Source organism: Penicillium canescens, assembly GCF_028828765.1.
Source record: "Penicillium canescens strain IBT 15451 chromosome Unknown utg000002l_segment0_segment0, whole genome shotgun sequence".
Lineage (NCBI taxonomy): Eukaryota > Fungi > Ascomycota > Eurotiomycetes > Eurotiales > Aspergillaceae > Penicillium > Penicillium canescens.
In genome coordinates, this window is record NW_026703964.1 from 907,493 (window position 1) to 924,130 (window position 16,638).

General features: G+C 50.4%; 7 protein-coding genes across 7 annotated transcripts; 5 read left to right on the plus strand and 2 right to left on the minus strand.

Moving 5' to 3' along the window:
- Positions 1 to 547: 547 nt before the first annotated feature.
- Positions 548 to 3,508, plus strand: N7446_001528 (CeGAL family transcription factor; the record flags this gene model as incomplete). The annotated part of the gene is given in 6 exon segments (XM_058510277.1): positions 548 to 661; positions 714 to 970; positions 1,027 to 1,138; positions 1,205 to 1,983; positions 2,039 to 2,504; positions 2,519 to 3,508. The coding sequence occupies 6 exon segments, from the start codon at positions 566 to 568 to the stop codon at positions 3,506 to 3,508; spliced, it is 2,700 nt and encodes an 899-aa protein (XP_058375813.1). The 5' UTR covers positions 548 to 565.
- Positions 3,509 to 4,316: 808 nt separating this feature from the next.
- Positions 4,317 to 5,915, minus strand: N7446_001529 (uncharacterized protein; the record flags this gene model as incomplete). The annotated part of the gene is made up of 2 exons (XM_058510278.1): positions 4,317 to 5,095; positions 5,156 to 5,915. The coding sequence occupies 2 exons, from the start codon at positions 5,913 to 5,915 to the stop codon at positions 4,317 to 4,319; spliced, it is 1,539 nt and encodes a 512-aa protein (XP_058375814.1).
- A 720-nt stretch (positions 5,916 to 6,635) lies between these two features.
- Positions 6,636 to 7,877, minus strand: N7446_001530 (uncharacterized protein; the record flags this gene model as incomplete). Its single annotated transcript, XM_058510279.1, has 1 exon — positions 6,636 to 7,877. The coding sequence occupies one exon, from the start codon at positions 7,875 to 7,877 to the stop codon at positions 6,636 to 6,638; it is 1,242 nt and encodes a 413-aa protein (XP_058375815.1).
- Positions 7,878 to 8,518: 641 nt separating this feature from the next.
- On the plus strand, positions 8,519 to 9,773 carry N7446_001531 (fatty acid alpha-hydroxylase; the record flags this gene model as incomplete). Its single annotated transcript, XM_058510280.1, has 2 exons — positions 8,519 to 9,489; positions 9,542 to 9,773. The coding sequence occupies 2 exons, from the start codon at positions 8,519 to 8,521 to the stop codon at positions 9,771 to 9,773; spliced, it is 1,203 nt and encodes a 400-aa protein (XP_058375816.1).
- A 565-nt stretch (positions 9,774 to 10,338) lies between these two features.
- Positions 10,339 to 12,141, plus strand: N7446_001532 (putative RNA splicing factor (Pad-1); the record flags this gene model as incomplete). Its single annotated transcript, XM_058510281.1, has 4 exons — positions 10,339 to 10,946; positions 10,999 to 11,307; positions 11,358 to 11,834; positions 11,883 to 12,141. 4 exons carry the CDS (start codon positions 10,339 to 10,341, stop codon positions 12,139 to 12,141), a joined length of 1,653 nt encoding a protein of 550 aa, XP_058375817.1.
- A 549-nt stretch (positions 12,142 to 12,690) lies between these two features.
- ptcA (type 2C protein phosphatase PTC6) lies at positions 12,691 to 14,650 on the plus strand. The gene is made up of 2 exons (XM_058510282.1): positions 12,691 to 12,779; positions 12,827 to 14,650. The coding sequence occupies exons 1-2, from the start codon at positions 12,719 to 12,721 to the stop codon at positions 14,443 to 14,445; spliced, it is 1,680 nt and encodes a 559-aa protein (XP_058375818.1). The 5' UTR covers positions 12,691 to 12,718; the 3' UTR covers positions 14,446 to 14,650.
- Positions 14,651 to 15,222: 572 nt separating this feature from the next.
- Positions 15,223 to 16,258, plus strand: N7446_001534 (CDP-diacylglycerol--inositol 3-phosphatidyltransferase; the record flags this gene model as incomplete). Its single annotated transcript, XM_058510283.1, has 3 exons — positions 15,223 to 15,403; positions 15,456 to 15,832; positions 15,890 to 16,258. The coding sequence occupies 3 exons, from the start codon at positions 15,223 to 15,225 to the stop codon at positions 16,256 to 16,258; spliced, it is 927 nt and encodes a 308-aa protein (XP_058375819.1).
- Between the last annotated feature and the right edge of the window lie 380 nt (positions 16,259 to 16,638).

Consider the following 16,638-nt stretch of genomic DNA (forward strand, 5'->3'; position numbering starts at 1 on the left):
TAAGCCAATACCATAATTCCCCTGGTGTGTGATAAGGTGCTAGCCTATAATTATGGTTGGTTGAAGGCAAATAGCGTGATCAAACAACTGCGAGAAGGGTGTGTTGCTCATAAAAACGTTGAACTTTTTGCCTCGTCTCCTAGCAAGGTACCTAGCTATGAGGTCAAAACCGAACAACTATTCCTAGTTCGGTGATCGGTGGCCATGTTGCGTGTTGACTCCTTGTCAAAACGACAAAGCATTACGAGCCGACTTGCGATTCCAAGCGGTGCTGGAAACCCGAACCTCTCTTGACACATCTTTCCCCGTTATATGCTTCTCCTGGGTCGAACCTTGGGGTGGTTTTATAAGACCCATCGCCTCCTGATCTATTTCCATCTTTTGCCCAATGTCTCGACAAGTGGTTGCGGATACCGTCGCTTCAATATATTCATAGTTCAATGGGACTTGGATATATTTCACGATTAACCTACGCATTCAGGCAAGTCTTCTGGGATTATATGACTCGAGCAACTCTCCCTAACAGCATTGAACACCTTCAGTCCTCATAATCCGATGATTGACCATGAGTAGCTTACATTTCCCGCCATGGAGCGAGCAGCAAAACATCTTTAACCTATCATGCGCCGACGCTGAGACGTATAACCAGCTATCCAATGTGGTAAGTGCCCACGCGAGCAGGCATAGCAGCGACACTGATAAAAGATCTGTAGGATAATCCAGTGCCGCAACTCCAACATCGCGATACTGATCTTGGTAGCAAGAAAATGGCCATTCCGCGACTTGCGGAAGGAGCTGAGTCGGCTTTCACCTCGCCTGGCAGGTTCCATCGTCGACATGTTCGTCGGGCTTGCGAGTCTTGCAGACAGCGAAAGACGAAGTGTACTGGCGACAAGTCTGGCTGCCGCAACTGTCGAGAAGCTGGAATCATTTGCTGCTATACTGATGGCAAAAGAGAAAAGTCTAAACGGTAAGAACAGACTACATATTCTCATTGCATATATTAACATCCTAACCACTTGAAAGACAACTTGCAAGCCTATCGGCAAAGGTGCAGGCATATGAAGATGTGATCAGCAAGCTGAGCAATCGATTTGGAGTCTCTGACGAACAGCTGGTAAACATAGCCCTAGCAGCGGTATGAGACTCGATCCACGCCCACGAGTAAAAAGAAAAAAAAAAAGTAAAGGCTAAGACCAACCAGGAATCGGCCCCAGACGTGGCGCTTAACCCAGATGCATCCATCACAACAGGCGGAGACCAAAAATTCATACTTTGGCGCTCTGGTTCGGAGCCACCACCCTCTCGAGCTTCATCTGTTAGTCCTCTGGAATCCGGAGACCAGACGGAGGAAGACTTCAACCGAGACGAAACCGCACGAGCAACTGGGTTTATCGGGAAAAGCTCCGAAATTACTTGGCTCCAGAGGCTCAGCAAAGAAGTTAACAATGAATGTGAAGCATGGCCGGCCACTCTTCTCAACACAGATGATGTTAACGGTCTACCTTCGCCAACTTTGACGCCTAGACCAGAAAATCCCAGTGATCCATGGGTGGTGTGTTCCAATTATTACGTTGATGATATGGATATTCCAACTGCAGATCATGGTGATGCTTATGCAGTTCCATCTCGTGAGCCAGCAACCAAATTGCTCAATGTCTATCTGACCTCGGTGCATCCATCATTTCCAATCATTGGGATCTCGACATTTGTCTCCCAGTTCCAGGTTTTCTTCAGTCAGCCAGCTCTCAAGCCAGGAAACAAGTGGCTCGCCATACTGAATATGATATTTGCCATTGCGTCAAAGTATGGCCAATTGACCTACGCGGAATGGTTGGATGAAGAAGATGACCACCAAATGTATTTCTCAAGGGCGCGGGCTTTGAGTCTAGAAAATCAGATTCTCCATCATCCTGATCTGCAACAGCTGCAAGTTGAAGGACTCACTTCGTTCTACCTTACCGGGGCAGGTCATATCAATCGGTAAGTTGGTAGATCTGGCAGTTTGGATATATACTCACAGTGCTGGTCTCTCTAGGGCCTGGAAACTATCTGGAATTGCGATTCGAGGAGCATTGGCTCTAGGATTACATCTTCGCAATGTGGGCGCGAGCACTTCTGATACTTCCAAGGAGATCCGCTATCGGGTATGGTGGTCGCTCTATACCCTTGAACATCTCCTGACTGTCATGACTGGCCGTCCCTCGTGTGTCATTGATAGTTCTTGCACTACACCCATGCCGGTACCTTACGACGAAAGTGATTTCCAGAAAGGAGAAGTCGCCCGACTAATCAGACGAAGTTCCTCAATGTACTACGACCAAATGCCAGCCAGCAATAGCGGCGAGGACCGAGAGTCAACAGCGGAATCCGAATCAAATGATGCGCCTGCAGAAAGCGATATAAAGATGAATAGAGCAGAGTATCTCAAGAGCCTGCCACCATGCATTTCATTCTACTTCCTGCAGCTGTCTTCATTGACCAGCATATCCAAGCGGATGACAGTCAAACTCTACAGCCCAGAAGCACTGCAATCACCATGGGCAAGCACCGAGTTCACCATCCAAAGCCTAATGCTCGAGATCGATTCATGGTTCATGAACCTCCCCCAGCCTACGATTTCACTTCAACACAGACATCACAATGCCCCATCAACCAGCGTATGGGTCTAGCATTCCTATTCTACAGCACCAAAATCGGCATCACCCGACCATGTCTGTGTCGCCTGAGACAAGCGGAATCAGAGGACGACAAGACATACGAGTTCTGCAACAAAACTGCCGCAGAGTGTGTCGAGGCCGCGTGCCACATGCTCACGCTGTTCCCAGATTCACCAGATGCAGCCATGCTATACCGCATGTCGCCGTGGTGGTGTACCCTCCACTACCTGATGCAGGCAGTTACAGTGCTCCTCCTGGAATTGGCATTTCACGCCCAACACGTCCCCGAAAACGCAACCATGGTCTCCAAAGCCGCGAAAAAAGCTCTGGACTGGTTGTCCAGTCTATCCAAGACGAGCCTTGCTTCTGAAAGAGCCTGGAGGCTTTGTGATGGATTCCTTCGCCGCCTAGCGCCACACATTGGAATCAGTGTCAACGATTTACCCAGCCATGAGGAGTGCGCTGCAGACACTCTCTTCCCTGACACCGCAGACCCTATGGGAATGGCAGAAGACCCAATTGGTGATTTATCATTGAATCCGTTGGATCCATGTGCCAATTTGCCTACGACTGCAGCTGTTGATGCCATTGCCACAGAGCTGGATCCTATCACCTGCTCGCCCATAGATCAATCAGATAGTTCGATTGGAGTGCAGGAGCCATACGGTCTCGAAGCGCCAGATTTCCTGGATCAATTCATCAAGCAAGAGATGGATATCACGGATCGCAGTCCTTACGATGAGTACTTCCCCTATGACCCTACTACAGGTCAGATTACGGGTTCATTTTTCCCGTCTGGGAATCTGGACCTTGACATGGGGTATTTCTGGGGTGATCCGGTCTGTTAAGGTCGGATAATAATAAGATCAAAAAAGAACAAGACAAAGAAAAGCAAAAAAAGAACAGCAAGATGGAGGCAGAACCAAATTGGAGCATCTTTGAGGTTATTTGGATCTGGATTTTGTTCCTCCTATCGCTTCATTCGCATGCTCGAGAAAGATAGAACTCGTTGCAACTGGTTTTATATAGACCCCAAAGTTATAGAGAAAAGTTATTATTGCTTCTCTGGATTTCACTTGCCCCTAGGTCTATCTTGAACTACACTAACGTGATCTTCAATTGATACTGACTTTGTCCAAGGTGATATCTACTCCGAAAGTTTTCTTTCGTATTCGAACTTCGAGTTTGTCATACAAGATAGCGATGTCTTCAACAAGAGAGATTATTTTAACCTCCACTGTACACAAAATTAACCCCCGTATCCCTCACCGAAATGCAACCAGATCCCAAGACCCTAAGAGCTAAGCTTCTCTCAGAACCAGCATAATATGGCATATGGATATACCCAGTTGCCGATGAGACCAAACCCTGGGCAGAACAGGCCCAGACCGGTCTCAACCCATCTGATATCTTCTCAATGTCGTCATTCTGTCGCGTTCCCACGCACTTAAAAGGGAGAGAGATAAGTCCGTGGTCCATTGCTCATCGTGATGTATACAGGAGGATGCATGTTGTTAGGGTTACAGGGATCTCCGTATGTAGCAACTGGACCTGTGCTTTTTTTACTTTGCTTTGTTTACTAACAGTGAAAGTATAGTTGGTATATATCTACTATATCTACATCCAAGGTTTGATCCAAGCATAGCTTATGAATATTCACCCCGAACTCGCAGTCCAATCTCGCTTAGCTGCTGTGAACAATAACCGGCCCACCTCTTCTTGCGGCGTAGAGCGGTTCAGTTGATTCTTCTGTGGAATTGATGGGTAATGCACTGCAGTAACCCTCGCGAAGGAAATCTCGACTGTTTGCTTCTTGTTCACCAGATCAGCCCATGGTATCCACCTCGCTGGATGTGAGATATCTGACACAAGAGGATCCAAGACTGGTAACATAATACCGAGCAGACCGCGATCATCCCAGACGAATTTCTCAATGCATTCCAACGGAGCCATGATTCGGCGCCGGACACCGCAGCCAGAATGTGCTTCATCGATGGGGTAATCGGGGTATTGTTTGAGAGAGGCGATGATGGCGGTTATATCAGACGGTGGACTTGCAGGAGGCTTACTCGAGGAGTGGCCATTTCTCTCTTGATCAACGACATGACCATCTTCGTTGGGGGTTGCGCTGAAGTCGGGGTCTATCAGGGTCGAGCCTAGGAAGATGGTCTTGGCGCGCAGTGAGAAGAATCGGGTCATTTGGCCCAATTGAAAGAGATCGCATTGACTGGCGTTATTTAATCCGCCTCGGCATTGGAATTGACGCAGGTGGACGGTTAGCGGTGCGGATGTTGTGAATGCTGCGCCTGGTGTTCTCGTGTTGGGTGCTGCTTTTGCGCCGTCAGAATCTTCGAGACCTCCATAGACTCGTAGGAAATAGGCTTGGAGGTCGGTTATGGTGTTCAAAACGCATTGGCGTCTATAGTAGATTTCCTCTGTTGGTCACCGGATTTAGTATTCGAATAGTGTTTTGGAAGTCTGGGAATAAAACATACCTTCTAGACCGTTTGGTAGATAACGCCAGCGTAAAGTTTCTTCGTCCGGATACTCTAGTCCATTGATCCAGAATCTGGATCCAATGACCAACAAAGCGTGGCTCATGATTTTGGTCACACTTAAGTCATTGAGGAAGGCAGATATCAAAATGATCTGCCGAATCCGATCTTCCTTCATCTGTAACGAAGAAACGCTAAGCTTGGCAATGAGTGAAGGTTTCGTCTTGCCATATGAGTATCCAACTTGTCGCAGTATATCTTGGACAATACGTGGAGAATTGAATGAGTCGGCAAGATCAATCAACCTCGCAACAAGTGATGTAGACAGGGACTTCAACTCATGTTCAAACGACGCAGTGTCTTCCTCGTTTAGACAGTTCACACATAATATTTGCAAGAAAAGCTCGATAGCGTCTTCCCCGCATATGCTAGTCAACATGCCCCCGGGGAGTCTCACTGTGGGTAACATCTGCTGTGAGGCAGAGTTTGATCCTTGGGTTTCGTACCATGCTTGCTTTTGAGCATTGAATTGTCTTCCTTCGAAGAATTTCGTAGGATCCAGCAGGGCATGAAAATATGGACTATTGGAGCTGAGAAGCTCGCTTGCCACCTGCCATCTCCGGTTTGTTGACGTGGAGTCACCAGGAGCAATGTACTCGATGATCAGGTCACCCTGAACAGAGATCACTTTGATGGAAGGGTCTATGCCGTCTGTATTTGGGCCATTGTGACTGCCCAGTTCGTTTTCATCGTGGCTCATGATTGTTGGGCCCCAATGTCAGCTTTTGGGACTCTCTGAGTTTACGTTGTTGTGATGTATGATTTGTGGCAGCGAAAAGAAAGCATTGAGAGTTACAGAAATCCGAGAAATGCTTTGTCCAGAACGCTGAATTGGTTCCTCTCATGATCGCATGTTAGACTCTCAGATGTTCATGTCTAAGATATGGCTGACTTATGTGTGTGATTTGCAACGAGGTGAGGTATTAATCAACCGAACACAAATCAATTCATGCAGCCGAGTATATGCAGATGTGGATGGGAATGAACATGTATAATGTGTTTAGAAAAGAAGGATGATATTGGTAGAGTAAAAAGTGCCCTCTGTTGATATGCCCGAATTCCAGGGTGGTGACTAATCATGGGCACGTGAATAACATTCCATATTAGGAATACGTATGCCTGATTAAAAGGGTCACAGAGTCATGTACTTATAGTGGGCCAACAGGCGATTACCAGGAGTGTTTAATATAGGAAGTTCAAGTGAAATATGTGCTCCCAATTCATTTGCATATACAAGACTTTTTTTCTTCTTTTTTCAGGTATTGGCGATGGACAAATATCCTAACAGCATCGATGCCAAAGAGCAAGACAACATTGGCATCTAGAATGCAAACGAAATCCAAGATCGTCAAAATGGTCGTTAACGTTCGTTGACAAAACATCAGAGAGCATGCAGAACAGCCGGCGCTAGTATTTGTAATTATGCAATGATAACCGCTGGGAAATGCAGGAGATTGGGACCGACTCGTTCACTTCTCGATCCATTGGGTTCATGCTCTTGTCGACTCTGCTCCCGGAAGGCAACTGCTTGGCCGACAATATGGTGTAGATATTGCGCCGAAGCTGGAATTTCAGTATCTGACACAGTTCGTCCGTTGGGCTTGAAGTTGGGATCGTATTCAAAGCCGTTGCCGAGCGGCGGTGGGATGAGCGAAAATATAGCCATTGAGCCTTGCTTATCGACGTAAGGCGAGTTGGCGAGTAAAGAACAGTCCATGCCTTCTTGGGCTACGCCGCAGCCGTCCATTAAGGCCAATTCAAATATATCATTGCCTCGGTGATTGATGAAAAAGGGCTCGCTGGTGGCGAAACCCAGAACGAAGTCAGAGTTGGCCAATGCGGCGATGATCGAACTCTGGCGGAACTCTGGTTTGAAACCGGTGTTAATGGAACTTGGCAAACAGAGCGATATACTGCGGGCCAGTGTGGGCGGGGTTGGAATGCCGTCATCTGGTTGGATGTCGGGATGAGGTGTTTTGTATTCTGTGACTGAGATGGTTGACGATTTGCGTAGCGCGCCACCCATATTGTCGGGGCTAAACTCTTTCCAGCCAGTGCTTGTTGACTCAAATGAGTGAGACACTTCCATTTCGTCCTCGGACAACTCATGATTCCTTTCAACGGAAATTTCCGTTTGAATGGTCTTTGCGGTTGTCGCAACCGCCTCGCGGGCCGCAGTCCGCAATGTCGGGATTAAGGCATCCTTTTCTTGTTGGTTGACAGCCACAGCGGGAGCCCAAGAAGTGGCCACGTTGGCCCAAGTCGCCGTTCTTATCGGACCGCAGGCGTATGACTTTTTGATCAATTCAGAAAGAGCTTGGCGCGTTTCCAGCGGCGCATCGCCCCGACCCATAAAACCAACCAGTGAGTTTAGGATCTTGCTACCTTCCCACAGCAGAAATCCATGTTTTCGCGCGAGATACTGCAATTCATCAATGGTATCGCTACTCCAGTCGTCAATGACCTCGGCTGGCACTTGTAAGATGGCGATGTGGGGACCCAGTTCTGCGGCCAGCCGCAGAAGTGAGGCCGAGTCAGTGTGGCTATGGGAGACATAGGCGGCCACTGGTTGCCCATGGGGAAGATTCTTCTTGGTTGCGATTAATGTTTGCAAATAGGCCAGAATTGGATTCTCGGGGATCCAATCCCCCGCAGTCGACATGGTGTAGAGGTGGAAGGGGGGAAGAGAGAAGAAAGGGAAAAAGGGAAAAATGACAACAAGAGGGGGGGGAAACTCCACTGATGTCTAACCCCTGCCTCAATTTGGAATCGAGAGATAAATCACTAAACAGATGGAAACTTCCCGGCCCCAATTCCCGCGCAGGATGCGCTAAAGCAGTGGAGTGCGCCGAGAGCATAGAAAGGCGCTGGATCAGGATCGGGATCCCTCTGTCCCACTCATGGGGCCTGATGGGTCTGTCAGCCTGATCGACCCGGTAGGAAGAGAAAGCCAAAGCCAAAGCCAGTTGAAGCGCAGTTCTAACTCAATATGGCGTGTGGTGTATACGGGGTTAGTCATCGAGGGAGTCTCCGCTTAGGTCAGCATACAGGCTATCAGCAGAATCTACATAGATCAAATTACAATGGCCTGATTTATTGTGATTACTGTGTATGTTACTCAAAAGATCAATAAACACTGGTTGTGGCCTGATCTGCGTGGTTGAAATATCAGAGATTTCGGAGCGGGCGGATCCCCCGATCGTTTTTTCTCGTCACGCCACTCCCCTGAATAATTTATCTCCAGTTCTATCCCTCGTTTCCTTCTCGAACTACGCATACGTCTCTATTCCGTTTTCCCTTATCATGCCTGGAAGGGTCTTGCCGACATTCACCTCCGCCGAGGTTGAATCCCATAACACCGCCAAGTCCTGCTTCGTGACCTTGGGGCGCAATGTTTACGATGTCACCGATTTCCTGGAAGCCCACCCCGGTGGCGGTGATCTGATTCTGGAGTATGGAGGCAAGGATGTTACAGACATCCTCAAGGACGAAATCTCCCACGAACATACCGATGCTGCCTATGAAATCTTGGACGACTACCACATTGGCTTCGTCTCCAATGGCTCGACGCCCGGAAAATCGTCCACTACTGCCATTGAGACCGAAACAGGGTCAGCTCCCATCTACGCCAGCACCGGAATGTCCCGCGCGGAAGATCTCTCGATCGACACGGACTACACCCAGGATTTCAAGACCCACAAGTTCCTGGACCTGAACAAGCCGCTCCTCATGCAGCTATGGAACAGCAACTTCTCCAAGGAGTTTTATCTGGAGCAGATTCACCGGCCCCGTCACTACCGGGGCGGAGAGTCTGCTCCTCTGTTCGGCAACTTCCTTGAGCCTCTCAGCAAGACTTCGTGGTATATTGTTCCGTCCATTTGGCTGCCTCCGGTTATCTACGGAACCACGGTCGGATTATCAGGACTTGGAAACATTTCTGTCACTGCCTCCTACTGGATTAGCGGTGTTTGCCTGTGGACTCTGATCGAGTATCTGATGCACCGATTCCTCTTCCACGTTGACCACTGGCTTCCCGACAACCGTGTCGGTCTGACCCTTCACTTCCTGCTCCACGGTATCCACCACTACCTCCCCATGGACAAATACCGCCTTGTCATGCCGCCGACGCTATTCGTGATCCTGGCTGTCCCCTTCTGGAAGCTAGCCCACACAGTCTTCTTCTACAACTGGTTCGCGGCCGTGACAGTATTCTGCGGCGGAGTCTTCGGATATATCTGCTATGACTTGACCCATTATTTCCTACACCACCGCAAGTAAGTTGACACTCCACTTCTCCGCAGAGGTACAATGCTAACGTGACTCCAGCCTCCCTCTGCACTATAAGGAACTCAAGAAGTACCATCTCCAGCACCACTTTGCCGACTTTGAGAATGGCTTTGGGGTGACAAGTCGGTTCTGGGATCGTGTCTTTGGCACTGAGCTGGAGACTCCCCTCCCAAGGGAACAAAGGCTCAGTGAGCGTTCTCTGAACCAACCATATTTAATGGGCTTCGGCCCTCGGGTCACGATTTTACGTCGAGTACGACAGTCTCTGTGATCCGACTCTCTACTATTCATTGGCACCTACGGAGTTTGTGGTTTTTCTTCGGCCCTGGAGGGTCTACTTCTTGTACAGTGGAATTCGTCATCCGATTCCGGTCATTGTACAATGCTGGATGACGAGCCCTATATCTTCAAGTATTTTTATCAGTCTATATGCACATTAATCATAATGCAATTAATAATGTCCCGGTTAGTCACTTGTGAATGAGCATTCTGAAATTGTAAATCTTCCACATCCACTGAATCTCACAACGATTCACCAGAGCACAGCTGCTAAAACGGTTGGTAAAACCCTGGCAGAATCCGGGGCAAGCGCCTGTCGCCACGTAAAACTCAGTATTTCACGTGATGCATCGCCTTCACCGCCCTCCTCTTCCCCCATCACTTTTCCCCGATAATTATATGATATCCACAATCTAACCCACAGCCACTTCAACCTGTGCCTTGCCTAGAGACCGATCTCCTGCCCAGGAAGGGTTTGACCGCCAATTTTGCTTCATCTTTCGCTGTCTGACCGCAGCCAAGTAACATCCCTCCCCCGAGTCGCAACGCCACTCATCATGTCGGGACTCAACGTCGAGGCTCTCCTGGAGGCCACTGATGCAGCCCCCGCCGAGACCCCCACCAGGTCTGATGACCGTGATAACCGCTCCCCCCGTGCAGACCCCGATGACCAGCGTACCCGTTCCCGCGAGAGACGCCGTCGTCCTGACCGCGATATCGATGGCGATGAAGACATGAAGAGCCCACGCAGCGAGCTTGGCAGTGCTAACGGAAGCCAGAGAAGCCGACGCCGCAGCCGCAGCCGCGAAAGTGATCGCCGCCGCCCTCGCCGCCGTGGTGATGATTACCGTTCTAGCGGAGATTTCTACCGAGGTGGAGGCCGTGCTCGCTCTCGTTCTCCTTTCGATGATCGCCACTATCGTCCTAACCGTCGCGAGCGCGATGACGAGCGACGCCCCCGCCAGGACCGCCGTGGAACTCCCAGCCGCCGGGGCAACAGCAAGTCCCCTGTGCTCAACGAGGATGAACGCGACAAGCGCACTATCTTTGTGCAGCAACTTGCTGCCCGTCTCCGATCCAAGGAGCTGGCTGAATTCTTCGAAAAGGTCGGCCCTGTGAAAGATGCCCAGATTGTTAAGGATCGTGTGAGCCTCCGATCCAAAGGGTACGTCTCTTTTCCAGTCCTTCCTATAACAAACATACTAATCTTCATACAGTGTCGGCTACGTCGAATTTAGGGATGAAGAATCGGTGCCCGCTGCCATTCAACTCACCGGCCAGAAGCTTTTAGGCATTCCCATTATCGCGCAACTGACCGAGGCGGAAAAAAACCGACAGGCCCGTAACCCCGAGGCTAGCTCCGGATCCCAACACACAGCTCCCTTTCACAGACTTTACGTGGGTAACGTTCATTTCAGCATTACTGAGAGTGACCTCCAGAACGTCTTCGAACCCTTTGGCGAGCTCGAGTTTGTTCAGCTACAGAAGGATGAGACTGGCCGCAGCAAAGGATATGCGTTTGTACAGTACGTCTTCTCTTCCGTACTTTCACCTTTCATTTACTGACTTTGTTTAGGTTCCACGACCCAACCCAAGCTCGTGAGGCATTGGAGAAGATGAACGGTTTCGACCTTGCTGGACGCGCCATTCGTGTCGGCCTTGGCAATGATAAGTTCACCCCCGAGTCGAACGCCACTCGTCAGCAGGGCTCTCAATCCAGCAGCCAACAGTTCCAGGGCTCTTCCTTCTCCGGTCAAGGTGGACGTGGTATCCAAGCTGGTGGCTCCAACAGCTTTGATCGCGCCGGCGGCCGTGAATCCGAGAAGGGCGGCGGTGCCAGTGCCCTTGACGACACTGATGTTGCCGGTGTGAACTTCAACAATTACAGTAGGGACGCGTTGATGAGGAAACTCGCACGAACAGATGACCCCCAACCTTCGGCCGAAGACCAGCAGAAGGTCCTCCGACCCAAAACCGAGACCAAACCCCTTCCCGTTAATGTCAACATGGCTAGCCGCTGTGTAATGCTGCGCAATATGTTTGATCCTGCCGAGTAAGTACTCTCGAAACCCACTAAAGAACAAGTGCTAACATGTCACAGGGAGACCGGCGAAACCTGGATTAAAGAATTGGAGGACGACGTTCGCTCGGAGTGCGAGCAGAAATATGGCCATGTTGTTCACATTTCGCTAGATCCCAACTCCCAAGGCGATATCTACCTCAAGTTCGATCGTGTCCAGGGCGGCGAGAACGCGATCAAGGGCCTCAACGGCCGTTTCTTTGGCGGCAAGCAGATTACCGCCCAGCCTGTCGTGGATGCCGTTTACAGCAGTCTTTTCTCTCGCACAAAGGCCATCTAATCGGCTATTCTCAACAGCCATTGCCGTGGGTCCCCAACTGGTTCTCTGATCTCTAACCTGGCACATTTTCTGAAAGCAGATTCCTTGACTTCTTGCCTGGGCCTCTCTGGATGATTCTGCTCCTGGTAGGTGCCGATTTTCTTAGCGTGATATTTTTCTGGCCACTTCATGAGCCTGAGCCTTTTTTTTTTCTTCGATATGATTGTTTTAAGTAGCATGGCCTACATATCGAATGCTCTACATTACCAAAATCAAATTATCGAAACATCTTCCATTTGTCGTAGTGATGTAACATTGCAAATTGGAGCCCATGAGTTGGGTCTGTGACCTGCATGGCTATATCATTGTCTCTGCTGATACGATTACGGATTTGTCCCTTATATATGTTATCGTCTAGTATTTGTGCAGTATGCCTCGAAGTATAAAATGTAGTATAGAATGTAGTATAGACAGTTCTATAGCGGAAGGGATGTGCCGACCCAACTCTTCTTATCTGCCGAAGCCGGGGCCACGGCTCCCCCACGCCCGGTTCTTCATCTCTCCTTTGACCTTCAACTTCACTCTCCTCAATGGGCCAATGACTCTCCTTGCAGCGAGTCGAGTAACAGGCCGAGTCTGGACCTCGGCCGACCGTTACAGTATGTGCGGACGCCATATTCCTCTAACATATAGCTAATCGCAACAGGCTCCGCCCTTCTTCGAGCGCGATACTACAGTTCCGACCCTGCGTTACCCAATGGCCAGTCGACGGCGAAGAAGCAGCCACAGTTCCACGATTACTTCGTGACACATCTGCCCTCGTCCTCCCTCCACCCAGATCCCCGTGGTCCATCCTCTCCGTTCCATAAGCTACCTCGCTCCGCCTCCGTACCGCATACCGGAGATACGCCGCAGTCGCCAGCTTCTGCCTCGGCTTCATACCAAGCATTAATAGATCGCGAGACAACCGTTGTCCGTATTCCACTTCGCAGCGCGAAGCACCATTTCGGCGCCGTTACCGCCCGTGGCACCCGCCCTGCCAATGAAGACACATACCAAGCTGGTGTCATTGATATTCCGGCCTTTGCCAAGCGGCCTCCAACGTCGCTGACTATCAGACGGCAGAATAACGGAGATCCTTTGCCCAAGCCGCGCGAGTCGCGGGCTGCGGAGACAGCTAGCGGTGATCCGCAAGTCTTCTATTTCGGTGTCTTTGACGGCCATGGCGGAGTTGATTGCAGTGCGTTCTTGAGGGACTACTTGCACGAGTATATCCAGGAAGCGGCGGTAGATATCGATCTCAAGTCCAGCCTCCAGCTCGGCGCGGAAATGCCACCTTCCAACAGCGAGCTACCTGTCATGCAAGAAGGCAACCGGAACAAACTCGGAGATCTGGAGAAGAGCCTCGTACAAAATTGGAGACGTATAGTGGGTGGTTACTTCAAGCGATTCAAGCCGCCTCATTTCTCCTATCATGGCCTCGAATCTGATGACCCCAGCATCTCAAACCACGTTTCTATCGAAGAAGTCATGGAATACGCCTTCCTCCGCGCAGACCTCGACTTCATCAAAGCGCAAGCCTCCAAACGAGCCGATGACCTTGTCCAAGCCGAGAGACCTCTAAACGACGATGAAATCTTCCACCGACCCAGCATGACCCGTTCCCCCAAAATCGGCGGACCCAACCGATTCAAGGGCGGCAGCACAGGGAGCATCGCCATGATCTCAACACCCACCCCTACCCCATTCTGGCACCCCGTCGGACCCTCAAGTCTCCTAGTAGCCCACGTCGGCGACACCCGTATGCTCCTCTGCTCAACAACAACAGGCGAAGCAATCCCAGTAACATCAAACCACCACCCCTCCTCACCAATTGAAGCAAGCCGACTCCGCCGCTATGCAGCAACCTTCGTAACAGACTCCTTCGGCGAAGAGCGCATGAGCGGGCTAGCCAACACGCGCGCCTTCGGCGACATGCAATCCAAGCGCATCGGCGTCTCCGCCGAGCCAGAACTCAAACGCATTGAAATGGGACCCGCAGAGTTCTCGTTCTTGGTTATGGTCTCCGATGGTATCAGTGGTACCCTTCTTGACCAGGAGATTGTGGATATCGTTAAGGAATCCAGGACGCCTGAGCAGGGCGCGCGCGACGTGGTCAACTTCTCCACTGAGGTTACTAAGGAGGGTGACAACGCTACTTGTCTTGTTATTCGTCTTGGCGGTTGGGAGCGAAGGCTTGAGGGTGGTGTTGGGAGTTTGGGGACTAAGGAGTCTCGTGAGTGGCGTCGTCAAGATGCTACTGATCCGCGCAGGTCACGGACGTGATGGCTCTTCTTTTGAGCTTTTTTCTGTATATACTTTTGTTATTTGGCCTGTTGGCTGTCGCATATAATTGGTGGTGTCAATAGGTTGAGAGTATTTTGCATCAAATGGTTGTGAATATAAGATGTTGCGGCCTGAGGCTGTGGTCCTTTGCTATTTGAAAGATACGCGTGTATTTGAGAGTTCTTATATGTTCTGTATAATAGGGACACTAGCTATGACATAGCTGCCCGGGCGTTCTATTCGGACAGATATTTTGTCTGACTAAGAAGGCGTAAACAACCCTGGAAGTTAAAGTTAGAGATAAGAAAGATATTAGCATAAGGACGAGTAGACAACGCATCTACACTGTACGCACAAAATATTCGCTGTTTCAGTTAAGTGAAGATCCTACAGTGGGTTCCCGGGAAGCTTCCAAGGATCCGAGTAATCCGTCAGGGACTGTGGACATTCCACTCTCCTGATCTTCAATCTTCCATCCCTTGTCTTTTTTTTTTTTTTTTCATCTTCTCTTTGATTGCCTGGCAACTCGCGATCTTCAGATCTTTGACCCTCCTTTCACCTCTACCTCCTATCCTTATCCCACCTGGGAACTCCATATCATTATCTGTTTTGGACAGCCTTCACGGTATGCCTATTTCCGAATTCCGTTATGTTGCCTAGCCTTGGCTGCATCAAGCTGACAGCCGTGATATCCAGCTATAAAGAATCGCGTTCGGCCCGTTTCGAGTCGACTCTGAACCCATTTCAGCTCCCAAAGTCCCGCCACACACATACACAATGAGCGCACGAACACGACGACAAAAGGCCGCTCTCGCCGCAGAGGAGAGCGAAGACTCACCTAGCGGAAATGGCTCTGTGTCAACACCATCTAAGCGCACACCTTCTAAGAAGAGATCTAAGTCTGCCGCGCGGGAGGAGCCCAAGGAGAACATCTTCCTCTTTGCCCCTAACATCATCGGTAGGATGCCTTTCCGGACCGTTATCAGTTCTAGCGTCTGACTAGCTCCTAGGATACTCCCGAGTCGTCCTGACCTTCGCCTCCCTATACTACATGCCCCTCCACCCCCGGACATGCTCCTTCCTCTACACCGTGTCATGTCTGCTAGACGCGCTGGATGGCTACGCGGCGCGTTACTTCAACCAGTCCACCACCTTCGGTGCAGTCTTGGACATGGTGACTGACCGCTGCACAACCGCTTGTCTGCTGGTCTTCCTGAGCTCCGCCTGGCCACGTTGGGCAATCGTCTTCCAGGGTTTGATCTGCCTCGACATGGCCAGTCACTACATGCACATGTACGCGACTCTCAGCATGGGCGGATCCGACCAGAGCCACAAGAAGGTCGATTCCAGCCGCAGCTGGATTCTCTACCAATACTACCACAGCAAGGTAAGCCACAACGATAAGCTGTACTTACCAGCCAAGCTAATCCGCTCCCTCACTTAGACCGTCCTGTTCATCTGCTGCGCTCTCAACGAGGCTTTCTTCATCGGCCTCTACCTTCTCTCCTTCTCCTCGCCCATTCTGTCTCCCTCGCTCCTGCAGCCCGTCCCTGAAGCCCAGGCCTCCTCCGCTCAGCCTGGAAACCCCGCCCACCCCGAGCCCGCCAGTCTCTTCGCCAGCCCATGGAGCGCCGGTGCCCTCGAGATGGCCCGTGCCAACAAGCTGGAGAGCACCTGGCCCTGGATCATCACCGGCATCTCGCTCCCTGTCATGGCCTTTAAGCAGTTCGTCAATGTGGTGCAGATGGTCAATGCCGCCCGCTGGATGGCTGAGGGTGACCTCCAGGCCCGCCGGGCCAACCGCAAGAAATGAAGGCCACAAGTTTGAGACATGAATGCTACCAACACGGTGGCTAGCTAGTCCGCTGATTGTAGCATCTAGCAGATGTCTCATATCTCACACCTTATTCACCCCCTTCTCCTTCCTTCTTGTCATGCATGTCTTGGAGCTACGGTCTGTGTTTTCAGGGATGATCAAGCGGACAGCAGTTGGAGCTGTCCCTTACTCCCTAGGGCAATGGTTGGTCTGGTAGCTGGATCCTATTCATGAGTTGTTTTGACTACTGCTCGTTTTGGTGGCCCAGACATACTCCGCTTTCTGGAACTTTGTACAGTACACACGCGGGTTGTGTTTTTACTACCCTTTCACTTTTCTTCTTCTTCTGTTTCTTCTGTTTCCCCTCTTTTCACTCT

What these genes read in the sequence shown, in the direction of transcription:
- ptcA (XM_058510282.1), top strand. Translation starts at nt 12,719, where the DNA reads ATGACTCTCCTTGCAGCGAGTCGAGTAACAGGCCGAGTCTGGACCTCG. An exon ending in GACCTCGGCCGACCGTTACA is followed by an intron (nt 12,780 to 12,826) that starts GTATGTGCGGAC and finishes TAATCGCAACAG; the next exon opens with GCTCCGCCCTTCTTCGAGCG.